The 27,364-nt window shown below is 38.9% G+C and overlaps 1 protein-coding gene across 42 annotated transcripts; it reads right to left on the bottom strand.

Annotated features, from left to right (window-relative positions):
* RESF1 (retroelement silencing factor 1) lies at window positions 1-27,132 on the bottom strand. Of its 42 annotated transcripts, none has more exons than XM_086401390.1 (10): window positions 27,068-27,132; window positions 25,708-25,796; window positions 22,972-23,106; window positions 18,136-18,273; window positions 14,822-14,884; window positions 14,209-14,335; window positions 4,305-9,336; window positions 3,019-3,102; window positions 2,192-2,380; window positions 1-720 (listed from the first exon to the last, which is right to left on the bottom strand). In XM_086401390.1, exons 7-9 carry the CDS (start codon window positions 9,277-9,279, stop codon window positions 2,196-2,198), a joined length of 5,244 nt encoding a protein of 1,747 aa, XP_086257516.1. In that variant the 5' UTR covers window positions 9,280-9,336; window positions 14,209-14,335; window positions 14,822-14,884; window positions 18,136-18,273; window positions 22,972-23,106; window positions 25,708-25,796; window positions 27,068-27,132; the 3' UTR covers window positions 1-720; window positions 2,192-2,195. The 42 variants fall into 42 exon arrangements, 36 of the variants coding, with proteins under 36 accessions (XP_086257516.1, XP_086257515.1, XP_086257513.1 ...); XM_086401389.1 differs by having other exon boundaries at window positions 27,064-27,132; XM_086401387.1 differs by lacking the exon at window positions 22,972-23,106.
* Between the last annotated feature and the right edge of the window lie 232 nt (window positions 27,133-27,364).

The raw sequence follows: 27,364 nt of genomic DNA on the forward strand, positions 1-27,364 counted from the left end.
TAGTTTTTAAAAAATAAATGTTTATTTCAAGTATGAAAAGTAATGTTTAAACATTATTCCAAAAACTGTATTCAGTTTAATAAGTATAAAACGAGACTTCCAACAAAAAGTTAACAATTCAGTATAAAATACTAAAGAATATACTTCGACATTCACAGTGAGCATTTCTGAAAAAATAAGTTTTGCTAAAAAGTTTTCAAAACAAAAATACAGTCCCAGAGGAAATAAACTAGTCCTTAAATAAGGAACAAATCTCCCTTAGGATGGATAGTTCGCATTTCAAAACAAGATTTGTATAAAAATTTAAGATAATGGTACATTTGGTTCAGTAATGTCAGAATTCAATAGCTTATGGTTTCCTTGACAAATACCACCTATTTCTTATGTCTGCTACCCACAAAATAAGGTTCTCAAGCCAATTTAATTAATTTCAATGATATGTATAACCTAAGGGGTAACCAGACTCAGAAATTTTATCATGGCAATCTTGAGTATTTCCAGAAAAATATTTAACAGAAATTTTCTGGTGGTAAGAAGAATTAAAGTCTCAAAATTATTCTAAAGGACTGCTACCAAGACTCCTGCTTCTCTTCTCCATGTACAGCTTTTTGTAGGTTTGAAACATTGCTTTTGAATCTTTTACTGGGTTTTGTAGTATCTCAAATCCATCTGCACTGCAGTTTCTCTTGGAGAGCCTTGAATTAGCCAAAACATTATCATCTAAGGAAACAAAAATTTTACTTTGTTACTCTTAATGTTAGTGACCAGTACAATCAATGTAAATTGAGAGGGAAAACATGCATTCTTATCTGCAATAAAGAGTAAAGTATAACAAACAATGGCTCTTTACCTACAGAATTATAATGTATATAAACAGGACATCTTGCCTCCCCTTTACTACCCCATTCCCATCTTCACTGACCAGGGCTATTCTCCTTTATCTATACCCCTACCAAGGAAAATGTCTTATCACTTGCATACTTTTAAGAATGTGACTCTCCTAAGAGCCATTTAAACTAGCAATATAAAATGCATCAGGGCAAGCCAGTTCCAAAGAGCACATGGAAGTACAGTTTGCATATTCTGGCCTTACTATGCATGAGGTATTCTAAGAAATATCTGTATCTGTTTCTTTCAACTATAGTGCTATCATTAGTCTCACTACCCTTTGATGGGCCCAGCCAGCTATTCCTCTTTCTGTGCATTTTAAAACGTACCTCTTTATCTGAGAAGCTATTCCAATTCTGAGTTCCTATACTTTGCCTTCCTGCTCTAGCCATTCCTTTCTGGATTAAAAGTCTTATTTTACTTCTTCCAGCCAGATGGGTCAAGTACTCTGTCCTCTTAATTATTATTCTTCATTTTTTGGTAACAGAGTATGGTTACTGTTAAATTCTTAATGTTTCAAGTTCTTCTCTGACCACATTAGTGTTCTGTCCTCAATGCTGATCACTGAGGTGGGCTCTAAGTGGTTTTCCACTGGATTCTGTCACCTCCTCTTCTACCTCAGCCTGACAGTTTCACCACTTACTCCATTTACATTCCAACTTTTGCCACCAAATTTACTGTCACTTATCTAAAATGTATTTTTTATAGCCATCTAAGAATTGATGACCTTTGCTTTAAGCTTGTTCTAATTCTTTAGCCTCTTCATCTTGGTATGCTTTTTCATGATTTCCTTGCGTCTCATTAGACTTTTGACAGAGCTCCAAACTTGTTTCTTAGCTTTCCCCTCACCCCGTTGCGTGCAGCTCTGCTCTGGGCCCCGGTTTGTGTTTTTTTCATCATGAACCTGAGTACTATGTCCCACCTTCACTGTTTATTGCTCACCCTGTCTGCAGTTATCTTCTTGTCTGTTGTTTAGCTCATGACGTTTCCTGAGCCTCTCTGGTCACTGCGAATGTGTCTGTCTTCTGAGTATTTTCGGACTCAGGTCATGCCATCTCTGAGGCAATGAGGCAAGTTATGTCCCCTCCCACTTCCAAAGACCTTTTTTGCCCCAATCACCACACCCATTTACATCTTTCTCAACTTTAGGAGTGTGTTTTCTACTTTCTCACTAATTCATTTTTTGCACTTTCCATTGTCTTCCTATTCTAATTAAGATTTCATTCCTTTTTCTTTCGATTTGATTCAGCTGAATTTTTTTCCCATATACATCTTCAATGTAGAAGACTCAAATTATACATGCCTGTTTATATATATTTGTTTTTTAACTCTTCTGTGGGCTTCCCTGATGGGTCGACAGTAAAGAATCCACCCGCCAATGCAGGAGACATGAGGTCGATCCCTGGGTCTGGAAGATCCCCTGGAGAAGGAAATGGCAACCCACTCGAGTATCCTTGCCTGGGAAACCCCATGGACAGAGGAGCCTCGTAGGCTATCATCCATGAGGTTGCAGAAGAGTTAGACACACCTTAGCAACTAAACAACAATAATAAACCTTTGTCACACTTCCTCTTTTGCTTCTCTTTATTGCTGCTATGTAACTTTAATCAAATGATCTAACCTTTCACTGATAAATGTGAATATCTTTGTCTACTTGGTTTGGAAAATTAAATTAACTTGCAAATAATCTAGCCTGAGGGTAAGCTAACAGGCCTGTGGGCCAAGCCCAGCCTCTACAAGTTTTAGTAAACTTTAATTGGAACATAGCCCATATTCATTTGTTATTTTACAGCCATTTTTTCATGTTATCGTAACATTAGAGTCTAGTATTTAGGGAACATGATTTGCAAAACCTAATATTTATTGGACATGGTCTACACAGGAAAAGTATGCCAACCCCTTGCCTAAGTCAAGGGGAGAATTTTCTTCTTAAAAGGAAACAGATCACTACTTTTCTGTCCAAAGCATGACAGAAAACATAGGAGAATGTCTTCCCACTACTCAAACATTGAATCATTTTTTAAAAGAAATATGGATAAAAACCAAGCTTCACAATAGTTTCAGAACTAATCCAGCTTAGATATGAGTGTCAGGTAAGTAAAATAAAAACTTCAAATAGATAAGTTTTACCTATTTCTTGGTTGGCTTCCGGCATCCTTTTCTCCTCAGTCACACATTTTAACCAGTCTTCTTTTGTACTTTTTATTCCTGAAACTATTTAAATATTCATTTTCAGATCTCTAGACTTTGCTACTCATCTCTTCTAGTACTATAATGAAGGAAAACCACGTAAGCCTAAAACAGATTTTAGAAGGCATTAGGTATACTCACACATTAACTCTAAAAAGGGCCTGGAAAAATGCTTTCTCCATATGAGGTGACTGAATCTCACAATTAAAAAGTTTATCTTCATAATGTAACTATGCTTCTCTCACCTGGACTGAACACCAACACATGTCAATGACTTAAAGGCATGACACAGAACATACCTCACACTGCTGCATCTACACCCAACATTTCTGTTACTATCAGGTCCTCAGATTCTAATAATCTAGTTTTAAGAACGAAGTGTAATCAATACAAATTTATACTCTATATACTCACATATCCATACACCTTCCAAGAAAAAGTAACTTATTCATTGTAATTTTATACACCCCAACAGACACTGTCTGAACAGTGCAAGAGAAACTAAGATTTCCATTCAAGTCCTTTAGTTTTCCAATCTGGGTTTCTGCAACACAATGTTTTACATTTACTAACCACCACCTTTAAATATTTCCTTACTACCACAAATACTGAGTCCCCTATTTTCTCATTCCATCTTGCACTGTGTTGAGAATTCTATCCTTCAGCTAGTGAAAAGTCATGATTGCCATTATGGGGTATATGAGAAGGTACCACTTTAACCTTAGTGATAAAATAGTCACCAACTGACTTAAAGATGGCAAGAAGTTGAACTACTTCTGTACAAACAAAAAGATTTCATTAACAATTACAGCTATTAGTATTTAGACCAAAACTTCAAAATCACTGGGGGTCTGAAATTGTAAGCCCAAAGAACTGAACAAAAAGCAAGACTTAAAATAATGTTTACCTGATACTTTTATAACTGCTCAAAGAATGTTCTTCACTACTTAGTGAAAAGGGAGATCTTTTGTATTTGGAAAACCTTGCAAATTTTATAAACCTTGTCATTAATGTGCATGTAATATAATTTACAACAAGTGGGGCAAAAACTTTTAAAACAAATATTGACCAATGAACTATCAACATACTGATAAAACCTCAGTAAACGCAAAATAAGTTTTAAGTGTTCCCGAGCTACCCAGACATTGAGAGAGGTGCTCTGCCACTTGCTGACCTACAATGCATTACACTTTTGCAGACACCAGCAAAAAAAAATCATACTGGACCTTGCACAGGGGCTTGCTCCTTCCTAGGTGTGTGCTGCAGATCCTTCTGGTCTTCAACAGTGTTTGTATTTTTAAACACTCCATCTGGACATAATTTAAACTCCAGCATGCTTAGTTTTTCCGTGGTATCTTTCACAGGTAATGGGTTCTTAGATTTACTTTCCGGTCTCTTTTCTTTAAGCTTCCTGGGTGAATTGTCTAATTTTGTGAGACAAATGCGCTCACGTTCAGTGCATTTAAATGCAACTCTGTTCAGATACAGCTTCCTTTGATCCTTTGTTTGGGAAGACATTTGGCTTAATTCACCTTCATTATTTATATTATTTAAATTTTTGTCTAGCTTGGTTCTATCAATCCACATTTTATCAGACTGCTTTCCACCAACTGTTCCTTTAATATTCCTTGAAATATATGTTTTAGACTCTTTGGAATGATGGGTTTTGATGCTTTTACCATGGCCTGTACCAATATTTAATGATTCCTTACAGGTCTGTACACTGCCATTGGGTCTCTCATTTGATTTCCCAGAACTTTCCACTTGCACAGAAAGTTTACTGGGCCTCATATACTGAGAATCACTATTTTTCAGATAGTTTTTCTTTAATGCTTCCTTATGCTTCTGCCTTGATAAATACTCCTTTGGTGATAGAACTCTATTCATTTTAGATGAGCTATCCTTAGAGCCCGAGGATTTAACATTTGATACTGTCTTTTCTTTAATCCAAGCTCTTTCATTTGGCGTTGAAAAATTACAGAATTTAAATGCACCACCTCCCACATTTTTATTCTGCTCTTGTTTATCATGTTTCTTCCTCTTTATATCTGAATCAAGTGTGATCCCTTCATCTAATTTCCTTTCTTCCAAAGATTTTTGTTTAGAGCCATCTGATTTCAATTTTCTCTTTTCTGGTGATACTGACTGTACCAAAGAACCATTCTTCATATTCAAATCTTTAGTTTTGCTTGTCAAAAAACTCATCTTTGGTTTTAGTGGCCCTAAGTTTTGTGCCATGAACTTCCTCTGCAGGCTCTCCTGAGAAAATTTTGTAATTTTATTAGCAGAATTAAAATTTACCTCATGAAATTGCAGATTTCTCTTTCTTTTGTGACTCTGCAAAGAATCCAGTTTTTTATCACCTTTAGATAAAAGTTGACCAGATAATTCTTGCTCTGTCCTTAGTGAACTGTTACGTTCTGTTTTGGATTTGTCTTTTATATTGCTGCTTTGCTTTGTTTCAGGAAAATGTTTTTTCTCAACTGAAGAAGTCAGAGGACTCTTTGGAGGATTATTTGGAGGACTGTTTAATGCAACAAGAACATCTCTGTCAGAGGTTCTCTCTCCTTGTTTATAACTCTTGGCCTCTGAAGGAGAACAAGGATTTATCTGTTTTTTTTCTTTTGAATCTGACTTCTTGATGGAATTACACTGGCATTGAGGTACTCCTTCATAAACCATAGAGAGCCACCCCAAAGCACAGCAGCGGATATCATCTTTTTCCGAATCCAATGGTACAGAAGCACAGCGTTCTTCAACTCTGCATGCCTGTGGGTCACACTGCTTCTCTTCCTTTGTTACAGGCTTTTCTTTCTGAGGTTCTGTCAATTTGTCCACCTCGCTGGGTTGATCGTCCTGTTCAGGAAACAATTCTTTCATCTGATCTGTGTTTAATATTGTAATTTGTATCTGGTCTGTTGAACCTTTGGAGTCACAGTCAGTTTTACCACAAGTTTGAGCTTCTGAAATTTGGTTTGCCATCTGCTGTACCACAGAACTTTCATGCATGTTCACAGGTTCGATACCATAGGGAAACTCTTTTAAAAGTTCTGACAGCTGATCATGTAGGTATAAGATAGATGTCTTATCATGGAGACTTTCATCTGTAGTAGGATCCTGTTCAGTATAACTGCAGGACATATCAGCTTCCTGAGGGTAACTGTCCTGCTGAGTAGCAGCTGATGAACATGTATCATTTGCCATGCTTTCATTTTCAGTGATATGCTCCAAACTGCCATCCTCTAGAATTCCACTCTTTGCTTCAACACATTTCAAAGGTGACAGTGCTGGAAGTTGCAGTGATTCTGACTGATCTGTTATTTTATTTGAAACATCTGTGCACTGCACAAATTCATCTTTTTTAAAGTCAAAGTCTTTACTTTCAGTGATGTTTTCTAAACGTTCATTTTGTTGTCTACTACTCATCATTTGGTGATTGGGTAGAGGTTTCTGTGGCTCAACTTTTTGCAAAGGGAGCAAGTTGAATATCTCTGCTATTTGGGAATCATAAGAGGTATCACCTTCCACAAGAGAACAAATACTGCCAATCTGTAATACATCACTGCCCACACTACTACTGTCCTTTGATATATACGACGTTTGCTGATCACTCACAGGACACTGGATATCTGGTTCTGATTCATTGTGCTTTCCTTGATTGGTATTAGGTATGCCTTCTGAATTAGTATTAGTTGACTCACTTTGCTTGTCCTCAATTAGTGGGAAAATCATAATGCCTGTAGTACTTGTTACTGGTTCATTAACATTAATCTTCAAAGCAGCAGTATTTTCCGTCAATTTATTTTGTAAGCTACAAACACTGCCTTCTTTAATAACTGGATACACCATTTCAGGTAAAGCTTCAGATGTTGTATCTTTGACAGACAATGTATTGACATCTGAAAGAATTAAGGGTGATACTACAGCAATTCCTTTTGTAGTAGTTGTTCCTGAAGACTCATAATTTTGTGCTACCACTGATGAAATAGTTTCTAGTGAGCTGTTTACTATCTTATTCTGAGAATTTGCCACAGGTGAAAATGGACTACTCTCACAGATGGGCGCAGGCTTTGAAACTGCAATGGCTGTTATGTTTGTTTTTGACTCATTATCCTGTTTTTCTTTGGTAGGTTCTGAAGGTTGCTTTTTCCACAAAGACAGACATGTTGCTAGCAATTCCATGGAAAAGCGAGAGCCACTGTTAGAAGACACCCCATTAAATGATTTACACTCCGAGCAAGAAGTGTCTGCAATTTTGGCATTTCTATTACAAGTCCTTGGAAGATTTACAGTTTCCGTGGTTTTCAGTTGGTTACCAGTGTTTTCGGTATTTGCATTCATTTCAAAATTATGCAGTTTAGAATCATGAATACATTCACCAGTGTCTTTTAATAATTTCTTCTGAGTTTTACTTCCAGAAGTAAGTAAACTGAGAATTAGCCTATTTTTATTTGGATATTTTGAAATATATTCCTCAGATGATGTAGAATGAGGAAGAAAAGTTATTTCAGAATTTGTTGGCACATTTTGTGCAATGCTGACACAATTTCCTGATGAAAGCTGGGTGTTATTTAATGGTGCCTGAGTTACCTCAACAGTTGATGTCTTTAAAGAATTTACAACTTCCAAATCATGGACTTGTTCTGGTATTGGCAACTTTTCTGAACAGGCAGAATTTAGTGAAACAGAACTGACTTGGTTAAAATTTCTGTCCTGAAGGTTGGAACTCAACACCCTCTGTGGTCTATTAGTTTCTTCTGCAGATTCCATTACTGTTGGTGGTTTATCCTCCACAATCTCTGGAGTGACTAGAGTTAGCTGTGGTTCAGACTGGATTTTGGCAGTTTGTTTCAGAGACAATCCAGAATTTTGAGCTGATTCACTGTAAGAGGTATTAGGTGTTTTAATACAACCTGCTGCCATCAAGAGACTTTTATTAATTTTAATTTTCCTTGCAAGGTCTGAAAACTTCTTTTTTATCTCTACTAATGTTTTAATATCCCTCACTAACTTTTCTTTTGTGGCACTTGTGTCTAGTGCTTGATTTGAAGTTAGATTTTGAGAATCCACTGTTCTCTCCTGATTATTTTGAGCAAGAGCCTGAGCACCAGTCACAGATGATCTAACAGGTTCATTAAAAGGATGATTGACACTGGTATTTACTTTCAAGTTACAGGAACCTCCCATCATACTGAAATTTTCATTCAGGTTTTGCCACTGCTGTTGAAAGTCTCTACAAAAGTCTTTCCTCATTTCAGGTAAGTGCATTTCTTGACTCTGAGGAACTTCCATAGAGGATTGTTTAACAACACGTGGAGTACTTTGCAAAGACTGGCTTGCATATCTACAGTCATAAGGAGGAGGAGGTCTTTTGTCAGTTTGAGTAACTGCATATTGATATGATGGTACAGCTGCAATCTGCTTTGACTTAAATGTCAGTGCAGGATTTGGAGATTGATTATTTTTAACTTGGAATGATACAGATGACATAGGGTTTTGTTTCTGAAGAGCAGGCTCCTGCAAAAAGCTTCGTGGTGAATAATTGTATTGCTTTGGAAGTGGTCTGTAATCTTGATAAGTCAGTCCACTGGATGCTCGCTGAGGTGCCCAATCAACCTGTTGCTCCGACAAAGGTAGGTTTAGTCTTGTGTTTCCTTGGTAAGTTATAGGAACTCTTCCAGAATTAGAAGGGATCATATGCAGTTGCATAGAATAGGTATCTGATGTTAGAAACTGATTCTGTAGTGCATGCACATTGGGTACATTCGTTCCAAAACCAGTTTGATGAGATACAGTTGCCCCTGTATGAGAAAGCGTAGAACTCCCCATTGGTGAGTTCAACCATACATCTGGTGTAACTCCTGAAGAAATCTGCAAATCATGACTTAGTTGTTTGGGTCCTTTAACATTTGCATATGTTATTCTTTCTACTGAAGTTTGTGAGGTCACAATGGTCCCACTATGCAAATCAGAAATAGGGATTTGTGGAGGAGTCTTATGATTCCTGATGTTGAGTAGCGGCTGTGAAACTGGATGTGAATTACTGAGAAACAGGCATGGTTCTTGGTTACTTCCAGTATGGAAAGAACTTTGAGATGTTGTGCTAAGTGTATTTACTAAACCTTGCTCCAAAAAAGATGCTTGTTTTTTAGGATACTGTGGTGGTAAGGTGACACTCTCTGGTTTTGCATTCCAATTCATTGTCAAGTTGATGCAGTATCAGTGTGTTGAAAGCCAACTGTTTTGAATGCCAGGAATCTGTAGGAAATAAACATCTTTTATTAAAAAGCTGTTTGGCCTGGTCAGAATTTTTAAGATAATTTTCTCAGCTTACCTTTATTACTAATGCTGACCATGTCAATCAAAATTCCTGAAACCTCACACTAGACAAAGCCTCATCTTCAATTCAGGTAAGAGAAACAGCAAAGGAAGATGCAACAATAAATATGGAAAATCTCAATAAAATTTTCAGTGGTGTTTAACAGAAACTCATTCTACTCAATATAATTAGCAATTTTTTTTGCTACACTTAAGAGACAAGTACTTTCTGTATTTATTTATTTTAACCAGCTCTTTATTCTAAGATACCGATACTCACTGTAAAAAAACTTAAAAAATAATCAAGCATATACTATGAAGTCTTTACTACTACTGTTCATCTCCAGTGTCTAACTCCCGAGGGCTATCTACTACTGTGAACTTTTCTTTCAGACAATTTCTATACATAAAAATCACCAACACATAAAATCTCATTCTTTTAAATCAGAATCCTACCAAACATGCTGCCTGCAGTTTGCCTGATTTTCATCCCTATAACTAGGACATCTTATCATTCCATTACACATATACCTATCTCACTGTCTGCATAAACATTCCACTTTATGAGTATATCAATATTTAACCATTTCTCTATTGATGAATACTTGGTTTTCTTAGGTTTTTGCACTTGTAAACTATCCTACACTAAAGCATGTATTTATGCTTTTATATTTGTGCTATATGTTCCTGGAAATTTCTACAAGTGAAATTCAAAAGACATTAAAATTGTTTTCATAGTCAGTGACAAATTGCCTTTCAAACAGATTGAAATAAATTATACTCTCACCAACACTTACATAAAGTGAAATCACTCAGTCGTGTCTGACTCTGCGACCCCATGGGACTGTAGCCCACCAGGATCCATGGGATTTTCCAGGCAAGAATACTGGAGTGGGGTTGCCATTTCCTTCTCCAGAACACTTACATGGACATATCTAAAAAATGGACAAATGTGTAACCATAATGGGCTTCCCTGATGGCTCAGCTGGTAAAAAACACACCCGCCTGCCAATATAGGAGACGCGAGCAACATGAATTCAATTCTTAGGTCGGGAAGATCCCATGGAGAAGGAAATGGCAACCTGCTCCAGTGTTCTTGCTTGGAAAATTCCATCAATAGAGGAGCCTGGTGAGCTGCAGTCCATGAGGTCACAAAGTCAGACGTGAATGAGTGCATGTGTGTGCATGTGTGCACACACACACACACAACCATATTAAATGACAGGGTAAACAAATTTGACTCAAACATATTAATAATATGCCAAACAACTACAGAATACACATTCTTTCTAAGAGCACAGGGAATTTTTACCAGTATTGACCATATTGCTAGGCCATAAACAGATCTCATTTTTGAAGGATAAATATTTCAGATTAATTCACAGTGGAATTAATCTAGAAATTATAGAAGGAACTAGGAAATTGCCAATAATTCAGAAACAAAGAATGCAGTGGGCTCTGGTGTCTCTTCCTCTAAATATCCAATAGGATATCAGTCCTACTGAATAAGATTCCACCCTTATTGTCAGGGACGTTTAACTTTAACGGATCCAATATGTTGCATTTTCTTTCTTTGTGTGTCATTTCTCAAGGATTCTCTGTTCCTTATCAGTTCCTGGAATACAGGAACAAGTAGAGCTGCACACAGTTCTCATGACTGAGATCACAGGAAAGAGCACCTGCTTGGATTCCCTTCAGTGACTCCCTTCAGTAACCTTGTACTTAACAGACTATCCATTTTGTTGCAACTGGTGGAATTTCATTCTTTTTAACGGCTGAGTAATCATTTTACTGAAGATATATAAGCATGCATTTCTGCTAATAAAATACCCTTGTTCCACTAGAGACTTGGGTCCCCCACGTCCTTCTTTCTGTCTCTGGATAGTTCTTCGGAGCGTGGAAGCCTACCAAGCTCACTTTCTCACCCAGGCTTTCAAGACCTCCTTGAGAGGATGCAGTCGGCCTTCGTGAGCAGTTCAAGTCCTATGTATGGGCTTTACTGGTTTTCCCCGTAACCCAAGGGATATTGCTCTTTCTCTCTTTTCGTTTACTCCAGTCCCCAGGTCCCAGTCTGTAAAAGACCACAACACTTTATGACCTCATTAACCTTAATTATCTCCCTTAAAGGCCCCATCTCTAAATAGTCTCACTGAGGTTAGAGCTTCAATATATACATTTGGTGGGAGGGTAGAATAGAGGACAAGACATAAGACTGGACAAGACAGTTCAGTTCATAACAGGTCCCATCCTCATATTAACATAAGACTTGACTTATTTAATAGAAGACTGGGAGACTGGAGGAGGTGGTGAGGAATGATTAGAATCTGTGTATGTTGTGAAGGAGGAAACCACAAAATTTGCTGACAGATCCACTAGGACATGTGAAACAGAGAAGTCAATAAAGGAGAAATAAAATGGGTTGATGTATGTTTAAAAAAAAAAGACTGGGAGATAATCTCTGTATTTATCATATAAATTTAAGAATGACAAATTAATCCAAGGAAAAGACAGAGTGAAATAAATAATGAAAACAGAGATTAAACAAGTCACAAGTTGGTTAAGAATAAAAACTAATAAGCCTCTGTCAACACTGGTCATTTAAAAAAAAACCCTATATTGGGAAATGAGAGTATCACTAGACCCTATAGACATTAAAATGATAGTGTATTTATTAAATATTTTCAAAACATTTAAAATTTACGTGGAATAGAGAAATTCCTTGAAAAAAACATACCCTACCCAGAGTTGACATAATAAAAATACTCTCTCTTTAAAAGAGGGGACACTTCATAACTTATTTACTGAGCCTCTGATACCAAGGCTGAAAAGAAAGACAATTAAGATGTCAATCTCTCAGAAACAAACACAACAGTCCTAAGCAAAATGTGAGCAAAATATCACACAGTGACAGACTGTATTTTCTTGGGCTCCGAAATCACAGCAGACAGTGACTGTGGCCACAAAACAAAAAGACACATGCTCCTTGGAAAAAAAGCTATGACCAACCTAGACACCTGATACGAAGAACTGATTCACTGAAAGAGACCCTCATGCTGGGAAAGATCAAAGGCAGAAGGAGTAGGGGGTGACAGAGGATAAGATGGTTGGATGGCATCACCAACTTGACGGACATGAGTTTGAGCAACCTTTGGAAGTTGGTGATGGACAGGGAAGCCTAGCGTGCAATGGTCCATTGGGTCTCAAACAGTCGGAAACAACCAGGCAACTGAACTGACTAAGAACAGGTGATAAAATTCATTAAAAGGACAATTGTATGAAACAAAGAACAGAAGTTTCCTTAATTTTGATAAATGGTAACTTTAAAAAAATTTAGCAAACAGTAAAATTATTAGTAATAAAACAATTTAAATAAAGGCACCACTATCACCCACTTCTGTTCATTGTTGCACTGAAGATGGTAAAAAGTGTTAAGAATTGAGAAGGAAAATATACAACAAACTATTTGTATCAGTTGTGTAGAATATCCAAAATAATCTGTAGATCTTTTAGATCTATTACATTATGGATCATAGTGCACTCACACTAGATTGAAGAAGGCACAAGTTTTGGTTTTATGTGTATTATTCTTGGGAATATTTATGTTTACTTTTGTATTTGCTCATAACTAACTTAATAGTCTTTCCTGATGGTTCAGAGGGTAAAGAATCTGCATGAAATGCAGGAGACCCAGGTTCAATCCCTGGGTTGGGAAGATCCCCTGGAGAAGGGAATGGCAACCCATTTCAGTATTCTTGCCTGGAGAACTCCATGGACAGAGGAGACTGGTGGGCTACAGTTCATGGGATCATCAAGAGTCAGACATGACTGACTCACTCACACACACAATGTAATAGGAGGGAGCCTTTCAAGGCCTTGTGAAATCTGTTTGTCCTGACCTGTCATTTGATCAAGGTACTAAAGAAACCTCCTCTCTTTGAGATTTTACTTTGTCAGGGAACCAGATCATCCGTATCCATCATGACAGCATATATTTTGGTTTAAAAACAGGTGCTAAGAAGAAAGAGCTATATTTTCCTCACAGGCCTTCTCCCAGCAAAGCTCCTTGAATAAGACAAGTGACCAGGGAGAAGTATAATACAAAGTAAAAAGCTTTAACTATAAGACTTCCCTGGTGGTCCAGTGGTTAAAAATCCACTTGCCAATGCAGGGAAAGGAGTTTGATCCCTGGTGTAGGAAAATTCCACATGCTGCAGGGGAACGAAGCCCCTGCACTGCAACTTCTGAGCCCGTGCATACCCAGAGTCCACGGTGATGAGAAGGCCGCACACTATAACTAGAGAAATCCCATTCACAGCTAGAAGACCCAGTGCAGCCATAAACAGTAGTACTGAAAATATTGATGGTGAATTCCCAATAATTCCCTATTTCTTATGTGAGCTTGGGGGGGTGGGACACTGTTACAGACTGAATTCTGTCCCCCCTAAATTCATATATTGAAGTCTTATCCTCCAGTGTGATTGAATTTGGAGATACAGCTTTCAGGAAGGCAATTACGGTTAAATGAGGTCAAAAGGGTTAGGACCTTAATCCAACAGGATTAGTGACCTTACAAGAAAGACACCAGGTACATGCACACACAGACCATGTAAGGAGACATAAACAGATAGCTGTCTGCAAGCCAAGAAGAGAGACCTCAGAAGAAACCAGAAACTTTTATCTTAGACTTCCAGACTCTAGAACTGTAAGAAATTTATTGTTTAAGCTCAGCTGGTTAAAAAAAAAAAGACCAAACTTTGGTCATTTTGTCAGAGCAGTCCCGGCAGACTAATAAAAGAGCCTATAGTAGTGTACCGTTTGTCACTCAGTTGTGTCTGACTCTTTGCAACCCCATGGACTGTGGCTCACTAGGCTCCTCTGTCAATGGGATTCTCCAAGCAAGAATACTGGAGTGCATTGCCATTCCCTTCTCCAAAAGAGCCTACGGGTAGGAAGAAAAATGCTCTTTAGGAGTAATTTGGATGCTCTTTAGGAGCAATTTGGGGGTGTCGGATTCCGCCCCCCCCCGACCTCTCACGCTGGCACAGAAAAACTCAACATTGAACTAACTAAATTAGAAGGAGTTAAGGGAATTTCCTGGGGGTCCAAAGGTTAAGACTCTGCACTTCCACTGCAGGGGTGCAAGCTCCATCCCTCATCTGGGAACCAAGATCCCACATGCTGCTTAGTGTGCCACCCACCCCCCACAAAAAGGGGGAGTTAAAAGTTTTCTGATCTTTTTCCTGACTACAGTTTCTACTTCTGGATACAATATATTCTTAGATATTTCAAAAATATATTTTAATGGAGATTACCAGAGTCAGGATTTCAATGGTGTATCATTTAACTTTTTCTTGGAAAAAAACTTTTGCCCCCAAATCTCCATACCCTCTGATCACTCCCAACTTCTGACAGCCATGGCACTTACCTAACAAATTCCAACGAAGGCTGAACTTTAAGAACCTCTCTGCACAGGAGTAGCCAAAGTTATCTGGGGGGGAAAAAAAAAAAAATCACACAAGCCAATGGACTGAGTTTATATAAACATCAATAGGTGTACAACAATTCTACTTTATTCTGCTGTAACTTTAAAGTAGTTTTATTTTTCCCACTCTTCTCTCCTCCCTGGTCCCCAGAGACACCAACCCATAAACATGCTCCCCCTACTCAGGGGCTTATATTTCAGAGGGAAAAAAAATAGCACTATCTGCCACCCTACTATCACCAAATCTATAAATCACAGCCTCGTAAATGTAATCTGTATTTACAGTATCAAATCTCTGTATTTAAAATCCTACCTCTGGGAATTCCCTGTGGTCCAGATGTTAGGACAGCACTTTCACTGTTTTGGGCCTGAGTTTGATACCTGGTCAGGGAACTAAGATTCCACATGCCTACCTTGAGCTATGGCATTAAAATAATATAAAATCACAAATACAACAAATCAGATTTTAGGATGCTTACTTAACACCCTTAAAGACAGAAACAAAAATGATTTTTAAAGATGATTTTATTGATTGTTTTTGGCTATGCTACGTCTTTGTTGCTGCAAGGGCTTTTCTCTATTTGTGGTGAGAGGGGGCTGCTCTCTAGTTGTAGTGCTTGGGTTTCTCATTGTGGTGGCTTCTCTTGTGCAGCATGGGCTCCAGGACATGCAAGCTTCAGTAGCTGCAGCACATGGGCTAAGCAGTTGCTGCTCCTGGGCTTCAAAACACAGGCTCAAAAGCTGTGATGCACATAGGCTAGTCACAGGACTTCTAGAATTTGTGAAAAATGTTTTCCATGGCCTGTATGGAAACTTCTTCAAGTGTTGCTCTGCAGCATGTGGGTTCTTCCCAGACCAGGGACTGAATCCACATCTCCTGCACTGGCAGGTGGATTCTTTATCACTGAGTCACCAGGGAAGCCCCCAAAATGACTTTCAAAAGTAATTTGTGCTTTTATAAAATAACTTTTAAAATATACATTGAAAAAATTATTAAAGCAGCTAAAATGATACATTAGAAAATATTCACTTAATGGAAAAGAAAATAGTGAGAAACAAAAACACATGAGACAGAAAATAAAAAGTATAAACAGCAGATATAAATCCAACCACATTAACAATTTGCACTAAAAGTGAGTAGATTAAACAATTCAAATGACAGAATGTCAGATTACTTTTTTAAAAGGGCTAGCCAACTATATATTTGAATAGGTATACCTTCGATTCAAAGATAAAAATGACTGAAAACAAAAGGATAAAAAAAGATATGCCAACAGCCACAAGAAAGGCAGAATAACTATATACATTATCAGAAAAAAGTAAGACTAAAACAAAAAATTTTTCTCTACATAAAGAGAGACATTTTATAACCATAAAAGGGTCAATCCACCAATACATAACAACTATATATGTGCACTTTAGAGAGCATTAAAACATAAGTAAAACATAGACAAGTCAAAAACAGGCAATTCACCAAAAGTCAAAGACTTCAATTCCCCACTTTTGGTAATGAACAGAATTGGCAGGGGGAAAAAATCACACAAGGAAATAGGAGTTTTGAACATACTATACACACCCACCTTTCTATACTGGAGATTTTAAAAAAATTAAAAAACTACAGTACCTTTAGGTTGTAGGTTAGTACACAGCTGTCCATTGGATGCTTGTAGTTTTAAGGTTGTCTGCTCTCTGGCAGTTACTACAGGTTGGATCCAACAGTTCATGTACTTTTGTCAAGTGGTAAAAGGGTCAGCAAGCAGTCTAGTGACGGGTGCACATGCCAGCAAGCCACCTAGCTCTAGATTTTTATATTCTGCTGCAGGGAATGCTCCTAGCTATGAACAGCTACAGGTAAATTAGCAAGCCCTAAATAATGATCCTTGATATAGCTGGCACAAAGTTTGGCTCTACTAACCCATCCATCTGAATGTCGGTTTTACAGTTTGGAGAACAAGCAATATTAATCTGCTGATGCTGATAAGGTGAGGTGGCCCTCACCAGGAGGGGAGGCAAGCAGTCCGGGTGTGTTGATATTGATAAAGTGCTAGTGTCTACACTGGGCGGGGGTGGTTCACAGTCATAATTCATATACTCCTATTTCAAAGAGAATCCATGGAAACGTTCTGTGTCATCACAAAAACAATCTTTCAAATTTCCTAATTAAAAAAAAACTTAAATCCTGAAAATAGACAAAAATTTAGCTTTGACGATCCCTACATTTAAATCTTACATATTATTAATATTACTTGGTGAGAAAAATTAACAAAGCAAGTCACTAAAATCCATGGCTGAGTAAGCAGTGAACAGCAAGCTGTAAACTGCAAAATTAAGACCAATTTGTGAAGCAGGAAAAAAAAGGGAAGTCAACGGCTACAGTAGACTAAATGTAACAATGCCTGTGGATTTTCACATAAAATTTTCATGAAGACCTCACTAACATTAAGACTTGTGAGTTTTTAAAAAATATTCTATATCCATACAATGCACATATGGTTTAACTGGAAAGCCTCCTTTATTTTAAAATCAGCCTTATCACAGAAAATTACAAACCAAAAAATAACCTAAAAATCATACCTTTAAAGAATAATCATATTAATACCTATCTTAAGCACATGTGCACAAGCACATACAACCGCCAACAGAAAGAACTCTACTGAAATGGACCTCTCATGGTTTCCCATGGCTAGGCCTACTTTAGGTTAGACAAAATAGTAAGAAACAACATGAGAGGACAAATTAGGCCACATGATTATCTTATATGCAAGGGTAACCATTAATTTATCAAAGAAACTGGAACATTATCATAGTGAAAGATAAAGCTATTAAAATCAAGAGAGACGGGTTTTTAAAATAAAGGCTGTTTCAGGGTAACCTAAAAGATGCATATATAAGGACTTCCCAGGTGTTCACTTGTTAAGACTCCATGCTTCCATGGCAGAGGTCACAGGTTGGATCTTTGGTCAGGGAACTAGGATCCCACATGCAGTGCTCTGTGGCCAAGAAATTTTTTTAAAAGGATGTATATCTATAGTAGTTGTCTAGAAAGCTTTGATAAATGTTTGTCAAATGAATAAACATTACCTATAATTGCTGAAGACCAAGTTAGAGAAGTCCCTATTTAAAGTTGTAGATGGGAAAGTCTCCACCCCTCCCTTCACATCTGTGTCAACCATAAACATCGCATGATTTCATCTGTCAGCATTCCAGTACCTCAAAAATATAGGATTTCTTAAAAAAATATGATACTCTTCTCATACCTCAAAAACACTTGTATCTGTTCTGGTATTTTAAATTGGACCTTTTCCTTATGGCTTTCATTCTGCTTCTGTTTCTTTGCAGAGTCCCCTGATGTGGTTAAATTGAGGAAAACTAGAGTTTTTCATTTAAAAACTGATCTGCAATGGAAAAAGGTACAGATACTTTTAAAAAACTCAATTAAACCACAAATACCAGCAAATATAAAACCCACTTCTGAAGAATTCCAAAGCATCAAGATTTACTCAAGCTATTTCAGGTCTGGCTTTTGTGTCCCTTCCCTTGAATTAGGCTTTCAAGAATAGACTATCCTAAATTTTACATTTATAATACAACTCCATAAGTAGTAAGAGCTAACCTTTGAAAACTTATGTCAAGAACTGTACTGAATGCTTTGAGTGCACTGTCACATTTAATGGTTACAACAAATGCATGAAGCCAAGCAGTCCTAAGCAGAAGGACCAGGGCTGGCAGGGCTGAAGTCCCACTGTCCCGGCTTTTAGGCTGGCTTTCTACACTGCTGCAGAAAAAAAGCAGATTAAGACTGAATGGGTTCTCATGAAGTTTTTTTTCTAACACAAATAGCAAAACCAACATCAGTGTCCTTAGTCCCATAAGGCAATACAGAGGTGGATGAGAAAACAGACTACTGAGAATTCTAAACTGCAGTCATTTCATAGCCTACCACTACACCCCCAAAGGAAGGAGACAGTCAAGTCTTTGGTGCAACTGAAACAAGGGAGGCAGAGAGAATCACCTTGTACCATTTTTCAGGAAGCTGCTTATCAACGTTTGTACCAGAAAGACCTGTGGGGTGTCCTGTCAAAGTATCAGTCACCTGAGATCAATCAAAGCTTTCCTGTGAGGCCCTACAAAAGGTCACCAGAGCACCGTGGTGAAGCTGTTCACCTCCATCTCTGCTCTCCAGTCTTTCAGGTATCCAGCTCCAAACATGATTCAGAAGCACAGGTCAACTCAATCAGATACCCTCTTCAGTCACTCAGTGGTGTCTGACTCTTTGCGACCCCATGGACTGCAGCACGCCAGGCTTCACTGTCCTTCACCATCTCCTAGAGTTTGTTCAAACTCATGTCCACTGAGTCGGTGACACCCTCCAACCATCTCATCCTCTGTAGTCCCCTTGTCCTCTTGCTTTCAATCTTTCCCAGCATCAGGGTCTCTCCTAATGAGTCGGCTCTTCATATCAGTTGGCCAAAGTATTGGAACTTCAGCTTTGGCATCAGTCCTTCCAATGAATATTCAGGATTATTTCCTTTAGGATTTCCTTTAGGTTTGATCTCCTTACAGTCCAAAGGACTCTCAAGAATATTCTCCAACACCACAGTTCAAAAGCATCAATTCTTTGGCACTCAACCTCCTATTTAAGTATATTTCTACTTAGTTAACACTGGGTAAGGGTGACTAGACAGGAAGTCCCAGCAAGATGATGATCACGCTATAACCAGGCTCCCAATATGTTCCAGAGGCCACTAAGGTTCACCATTCAGCTCCCATAAAGTTAGGATGAAATGCCTCTAAAGGGACAACTGATATAATCTTTTACTCTGTTAGTTATTCCTGTCATTACAGGCACATTATAGTGATTGCTTTGGTAGTCCCAGGTTGTTGACAGGATTCTAAGAACTGCAATGGAGACATTTTGTTGTCATGGGGTTAAGATCCAGATTTTATAAAACCAGAGGCTGACGTTAATGACGCAAAGAGACCCCCAAGTACCAGAAGAGACATATAGGACATAATCTACCTTATCTTCAGCAGGGTCAAGTAAAGGATGACAGATCCAGCAAACAGTTAAATTCAGAGCCATAACTACATTCTAGAAAATGTATACAAGAGAGTTCTGCTTCCCCTTAATCAGAAAACCGTGAGAAATCATGACTAATAGGATGAGGTTTTCAGGCCTTTGCCCAAGGACACAGCTCCAAGGACGTCCACTCCCCAAATCAGCAGCTGCTGAGTTTCCAAGTGTCCTTATAATTAAGATTTTCATTTGGCCTGCAACTATGTTGAAGATAGTGGTGACAATCTAGGGTAAATTAATGACTTCTATGTACCCTCAACCCCCTGATCAGTACTGTCTTCCTTCCCCAGCAAGCACAAGGGAGCCACTCAAATTCTGCTGGATGAGAAATAATGTGAAAGTATAAAGTGAGCAATCCCATGCACCTGAGCCACAACACTTTTTCAAATAACACGACTGTATAGAAGGAAAAAGTAAAATCTCATAGAGTTTGTGGCAGTGACTCTTTAGGGACCTAATGAAGCAGTGACCCACTGGAGATCAATTTCCATCATCCTATAAAATACTGAGGTAGAAATCATTAGGGAGTTAGTATAGGAACTCTGAGACCTCAGCCTGTTGCAACAAACATCCCACTCCATTAACCTAAAACTATATCCTTTGTCTCGAATTCCTGGCTCTCAGAGGAATGTGTCCTTGGTCTGATAAATTATCAGCTCTCGGATCCAGGAAAGGGTAGTAATTAACTTCTGTTCCATATGCCTGAGGGATAAACAACTGGTGATCATTAATCTTTAGCCCCTTCATCTGGTCCACTGTAAAATGGTGGGGGGTCATGAGAAAAGGTCAAGGGATGGCGACTTAATGTCTAAGAAAACTAAGGATACCAAAAGCAGAAAAAGGGGAAAAAACAAACAGTAAAACTACAGACCAATTTATTATGAATATAGATGGAAAAACCAACAAAATGCTAGCAAAACAAAGATAACAGCATATAAAAATAATTATATGCTATAATGAAGTGGGACTTATCCCAGAAATACAAGATTGACTTTTCTTTTTTTTAATGTAGAACCAATATCCTGTAACACACCAATACAATAAAGGACACAAACCACATGACCATCTGAAATGGAGGTATAAAAAGCATCTAACATGACTGAAATTAAATTCATCCTAAAATCTAATGTCCTTTCAGATAAAAACACTACAACTAGAACAGAAGGGAACTTCCTCAATTTAGTAAGACATCTAAAAAAAAGCCACAGCTTTAAAGCCTGAATGTTTTCCCTCTACCTAGTAAACTACCTTTACTTGCATATGGCATCTCATATATTGAAAATTATAAGGAATCCACTAAAAAAACTAATAGAACTACTTTGACTAGGTTGCCTAGTACAAGCTCAATATACAAAAATCAAATGTATTTACAGTTAACAGCAAAAGAATGAAACACTTTGGAATAAATTTAACAAATGTGGAAAATTTACAGAAATTATTATACAGAAATTATATAATTTCAAAAGAAACTAAAGACCTAAATGAACAAGTGGAAAAGTATGCCACATTCAGACACTCTCAAGGTGGCAGGCAATACTTCTCAAATTGATCTGATTCAGGACAACCCTTACCGAAGTTCCAGATGTCTTCTTTGCAGAAATTGAGAACCCGATCCTAAAATTCATTTTGAAAGAGTATAATGTTGAAGGACTCACACCTCCCAATTTTAAAACTTAAACTACAAAACTACAGTAAACAAAGCCACGTGGGACTAAATTAGGATAGACACTAATCAATGGAACAGAAACCAAAAACAAGTCCTCACATACATGATCACTAGCAAGAAACTAGAATCCAGAATATACAAAGAACTAGGGAAAGTGTTAGTTACTCAGTTGTGTCCAACTCTTTGCAACCCTCATGGACTGCAGTCTATGGACTGTAGCTCCTCTGTCCATGGAACTCCCAAGCAAGAATACTGGAGTGGGTTGCCATTTCCTTCTCCAATGCATGCTAAGTTGCTTTAGCCGTGTCCGACTCTGTGTGACCCAATGGATAGCAACCTATCAAGCTCCTCCATCCACAGGATTCTCCAGGCAAGAATACTGGCGTGGGTTGCCAACTACCATGGGAAAGCAATAAAATCACAGGATACCACTTAATACTCACTACAGTAGTTGTAACCAAAAAGACAAGTGTGGTAAGGATGTGGACAAACTAAAATTCCTATATGTTGCTATTGAGAATGTACAGGGTTCATCAAAAATAGTCTGACAGGGACTTCCCTGGCAGTCCAGTGATTAAGATTTTGTGTTTCTACTGCGGGGGGCACAGGTTTGATCCCCGATCCTGCATGCCACAAGGTGTGGCCAAAAAAATCTGGCAATTTCTCAAAAGGCCAAATATAGTTACCAAATGATAAAACAGATCAGTTCCACTCCCAGGTATATACCTAAGAGAACTGAAAATATATGTCCATACAAACACTTGTACATGAATGCTCACAGCAACATCATTCAGAGAATCCAAAAAGCATAAATGATCCAAATGTGTGTGAACTGATGAAAGGAAAACAAAATGTGGTATATTTATACAATGGAATTACTACTTTGCAATAGAAATGAATGAAAGACATGCTTTAATATGCTTTTATATGCTTTAATATGAATGCATCTTGAAAACATCATGCAAGGTGTTCAGGGTCGTAAGAGACCACATGTTCAGAATACACAAATCTATAGAGACAAACTAGATTAAATGGTTGCCTGCAGATGGGTAGAATGGAGAGTGTCCGTTAATGAGTACAGAGATTCTTTCCGGGGTCAAGAAAATGTTCCAAAAGTGACGATGGTATTGGTTACATAGTACTGAGTATATGCAAAACCACTGTACATGGTAAATAGATAAATAATTGTATGAATATAACATATGAATTATATCTCTAAACTGTAGCTTAAATTTTTTTTCCCCAGTTATTAGCACAGACATGGGCACGTGACACAATGAACTACAGGCTTTTGGCAGAGCACAGACAAAAGGCATGTTCTGTGCAAGTTGAAGCTGACTGATCATATACCTGGAGATATTAGGGCTATCCAATGAAGGCATGTGTGCCTGAGAATGAAGTCAATGCCAAAGCAGACAGCAGAGCTCAAAGACAGTGTTTCAAGTCTTTACAACTTTCAGATTCAAATGTTGGATCCAGTCAAACCTGAAAGTCAAGCCACATGGAACCCTTTAATTTATATGATCCAATAAATTCTCTTTGGGAGCTTAAAAACTAAAAACTTGCTTATGACTTTTTGTTTCTTAAAACCTAACTGGACAACATAATTTCTTGTAACACTCTGCAATTTTAACCACAAGATTTTATTTACAAGTGATTTCAGTTCAGTTGCTCAGTTGTGTCTGACTCTTTGAGACCCCATGGAATGCAGCACACCAGGCTTCCCTGTCCATCACCAACTCCCAGAGCTTGCTCAAACTCATGTCCATCAAGTTGGTGAGGCCATCCAACCATCTCCTGCCTTCAATCTTTCCCAGCATCAGCGTCTTTTCCAATGAGTCAGTTCTTCACATCAGGTGGACAAAGTACTGGACACAGTTTTCATTTACAAGTGAAGCCTTGCAATTTAATACATATCAAGAGAATCTTGGTGATTGTCACAAAATCTCTGCAACCATTACATATAACTATATGTTTCACTTGAGACATTCTCTGCAACCATTACATGGAACTATATGCTTCACTTGAGACTTTTACAATAGGCTAGCCTCTAACATTGCCCTTCAGTTTATAAGCACTCTTATGATATCAAGGATGGATATACCACAGAGCTGTCAGAATTCTTCAAAGGTCCGTAAGATACTTCTTTACAAGGTTTATTACAAAGTACATTTTAATTCACATTTCAATAGATTGGGTTGGTAAACTGTCTGGTTAAGGGGGCGAGAAAGGATGAAATGGTTGGGATGACATCACTGGAATCAGTGGACATGAATTGGGGCAAACTCCAGGAGATAGTGAATGAAAAGGAAGTCTAGCATGCTGCAGAGCATGGGTCACAGAGTCATAAAGTCTCAAATTGAATGTTTTCTGAGCCTGTTTCACACAGAATATGCCTTTGTGGGGCTAGGGGTGGCAGTGCAGAGATGACTGATTTAAAATGAAAAGCAATTCCTGAAATTCACCTTTCTAAATCCTTTTTAAACATTAGGTAGGATCACTTGCACTGAACATTTGCACTTTATCACATCTAAAACATTGTTAATCTAAATGGGAAGTGGTGGTGGTTTGGTCGCTAAGTCGTGTCCAACTCTTGCAAGTCCATGGACTGTAGCCTGCTGGGCTCCTCTGACCATGGAATTCTCCAGGCAAGAATACTCGAGTGGGTTGCCATTTCCTTCTCCAAAAATGAAAGCGAAAGTCGTTCAGTCCTGTCCAACTCTTTGCGACCCCATGGATTATACAATCCATGGAATTCTCCAGGCCAGAATACTGGAGTGGGTAGCCTTTCCCTTCTCCAGAGGATCTTCCCAACCCAGGGATCAAACCCAGGTCTCCAACACTGCAGGCGGATTCTTCACCAGCTGAGCCACATGGGAAGCCCAAGGACACTGGAGTAGGTGGCCTATCCCTTCTCCAGCAGATCTTCCCAACCCAGGAATTGAACCAGGATCTCCTGCATTGCAAATGGATTCTTTACCAACTGAGCTATCGGGGAAGAAGAGTCCTGTATATCCAGAACAGGGAATATAAGGCTTTTGGACAAATCTGCCCTGGCTGGAAAATTTTGTAGAAGCATTGCTGACTTCAAACATTCCTGCAGGTAAAAACTAGAGTTGCATCTGGTACTTCCTTACAAAAACAGAACTTACAGGATCTACAGGGAAGGGTTTAATCAACACAAAGCTGATAACTTGACTTAGAGTTTAAATGAGTGAAACATCTCCTATAAGACAGGCCATAAAATATATTTTCTCTAACATGACAACAGCTAAAATTTATTAAGCACTTACATTTACCAGGAGCTCTTCCAAGTGTGTTATATCTACAAAACTCATTAACTTATTGTAACGATCCCATGAGGTCGATACTATTGTTATCCCTATTTTACAAAAGATGAGGAAATTGATAGAGAAGTTTAATAATTCTCCCAAGGCTGCATAGATGGTAAGTGGAAGAGCCAAGATCTGATGCTCAGCAGTGTGACTGCAGGGACCATGGTCTCAAATCAGTACAGAAAGTTTCCTAATACTACTTGGAGTTTACAGAATGGACGCCCCAGAAATGACCACTTTGGCTGTACAGGTCCCTATTTTAGGGATCAGTTCTCTCAGAGTTCTGCTCTGTGCTGCCTTATCCCATGTGCCACAAGTAATGAATTTGAAAAATAAAACAAGAAAGAGACCATGTAGAGAATAATGTTAAGTAGACCTCTTCCTTAGTAATTTAAAATTCCTTGTTGTGTCAACTGTTATTACTTCTCCTCAAACTTTGTCATCAAATCCATTGTAAGCTGGTGGTGGCGTTAGCTACTCAGTGCTGTCCAACTATTTGTGACCTCAGGTACCGTAGCCCACCAGGCTCTTCTGTCCACAGAATTCTCCAGGCAAGAATACTGGAGTGGGTAACCATTCCCTTCTCCAGGGGATCTTTCCAAGCCAGGGATCAAACCCAGGCCTCCTGCATTCCAAGTGGATTCTTTACTGAGCCATTGTAGTTTAATACTGAACCAATACTAGTTCAGCTTAATCATTCTGTTCCACAACAGATAAATTAGAGTAGACTACTTAAAGCTAACACACTTACCTTTAAATCATTACTCCTTTATTACTGTATATGCTACCATTTCCCTCCAAACTTGTCAGTACCACTCCACAGTGTTTACTTCTTTGGTCCTAGGGACAGCAATAAACATTTTATAATTGATAATAAATTCAATATAAAATTTGTAATTTTATGTTATTTATATAAAATTCACATTAAACTTATAATAAAGATACATACTCATTTGCTTACTTGATTATGACATTGCTGCTCAAACCGTGTTAAGGCTGGATCAAAAGCAAACTAAGCTTACTGAATTCTTAAGAAGGCAAAGTAACAAATAGAAACTGGGTCTACCGTAAATTACCATTTACTTTTTAAGTGATAATTCAAGTGCACGCCTCCTGACCCACTCCTTCTATCACTCTAAACACTTTCAACTTAACAATTCTTTATCGAATTAGAAAATGAGAATCCAACTGCACAGAAAAAAATAAAACCATAACTCTTTCATGTTAACACCTAATAGAACTCGTTTGATTTAGAGTTAACACATTAATCAGAAAAATCCCCAAACAAGCTCTGCGACGCGTTTATTTAAATACACCCCAGCTCATCCCCTTCACCTACTCTTCTTTTTATTTTGAAGGCAGACACTAAAATATTACAAATAAATTGTTTTCACTGAAACCATTCTCTGAAAACTTGCTGTTCCCAAAGGACATCTGCTTAGGAAATTCGTATCCCTCGAGAACATCTAAAATCGGTACGCATTTGTGCATTTAAAAATGCCTCGAGGGACTAACTACTGCTGAGGAACGGAAAGCGACTCCGGCACCAACGTGTTTGCGGGCCACTTGGAGACCCAAGCTGAGCAATTTTGTTTTGGGAGGTTCGGCCTAATGGGGGTGGGGAAGAAGGGAACACTGGAAAAATAAATTCAAAACAAAGATTTTTTTTTTTCAAGCCAGCGACAGGAAATCATTAAAAACATAAGCCACTCTCACATCCATCAGTCTAACCAATCGCCTTGCAGTTTAACAAAATGCGTCCTCGCAGTCGCCACCCGCGACCTCTGTGGTGAGGAAAGGCGTTCTACAGAAACACCCGGCGAGGCGCCGCCCTCTGATTCGGGGTCGACGTCCGCCCCGGTTCCCGGCCCACCCCGCGCGGTGGGCGGGCACCGAGCCGAGCCCGGCGGGCCAGCCTTCACCGCTGGCCAGAGACTCGAGCCCCCGGAGAGCCCGTAGCCGCCGCTCAGTCCCCACCACAGAACAAAAGCACTCGCCGCGCACACCCAGTCCCCGCCTGCGGGCACCTGGGCTGCCGGTGCCCCCCCGCCCCGCCGAGAACTCGAGGAAACGTGCGAGTGCCGGCGGGAACCAGGTCCCTACTTACCTACCGGAGCTGAACCCAACCGGGGCGAGCCGGGAAAACGCAGCTCCTCTCGGCCCCGGAGTTTAAGTCAACTCGGGTCCGCCTCCAGGGGCGGGTCGAGGGGGAGGCCCACTCCCGGAAAGCCAACCCCGCCCCGGCGCAACGGCTGTAGCGAGACCCGGTATCCGGTACCGGGGTCCTAGTGCCGCTCGGATAAAGTAGAGTCCGGGGAGCCTGGCCCTTCGGTTATCTCCCAAGCTTGCACAGCTAGCTCATGTATCTGAAGAAGGAAACTTCTCCAACAGTGGCTCTTTGTCTTTAA

The sequence above is a fragment of the Bos grunniens genome, chromosome 5 (assembly GCF_055505025.1).
Source record: "Bos grunniens cultivar Pamir isolate PY7600 chromosome 5, Bosgru_T2T1.0, whole genome shotgun sequence".
NCBI classification, from domain to species: Eukaryota; Metazoa; Chordata; class Mammalia; order Artiodactyla; family Bovidae; genus Bos; species Bos grunniens.

Bases quoted from the DNA above. Each gene is read 5' to 3' on its own strand.
- RESF1 (XM_086401376.1), bottom strand. From the start codon at position 9,279: ATGAATTGGAATGCAAAACCAGAGAGTGTCACCTTACCACCACAGTAT. The intron at 3,103-4,304 runs GTCCAGTATGAT...ATATTTAAATAG, and splicing joins GGAGCAAGCCCCTGTGCAAG to TTTCAGGAATAAAAAGTACA. The intron at 2,381-3,018 runs GTAAAACTTATC...CATGGATGATAG, and splicing joins GGAAGCCAACCAAGAAATAG to CCTACGAGGCTCCTCTGTCC.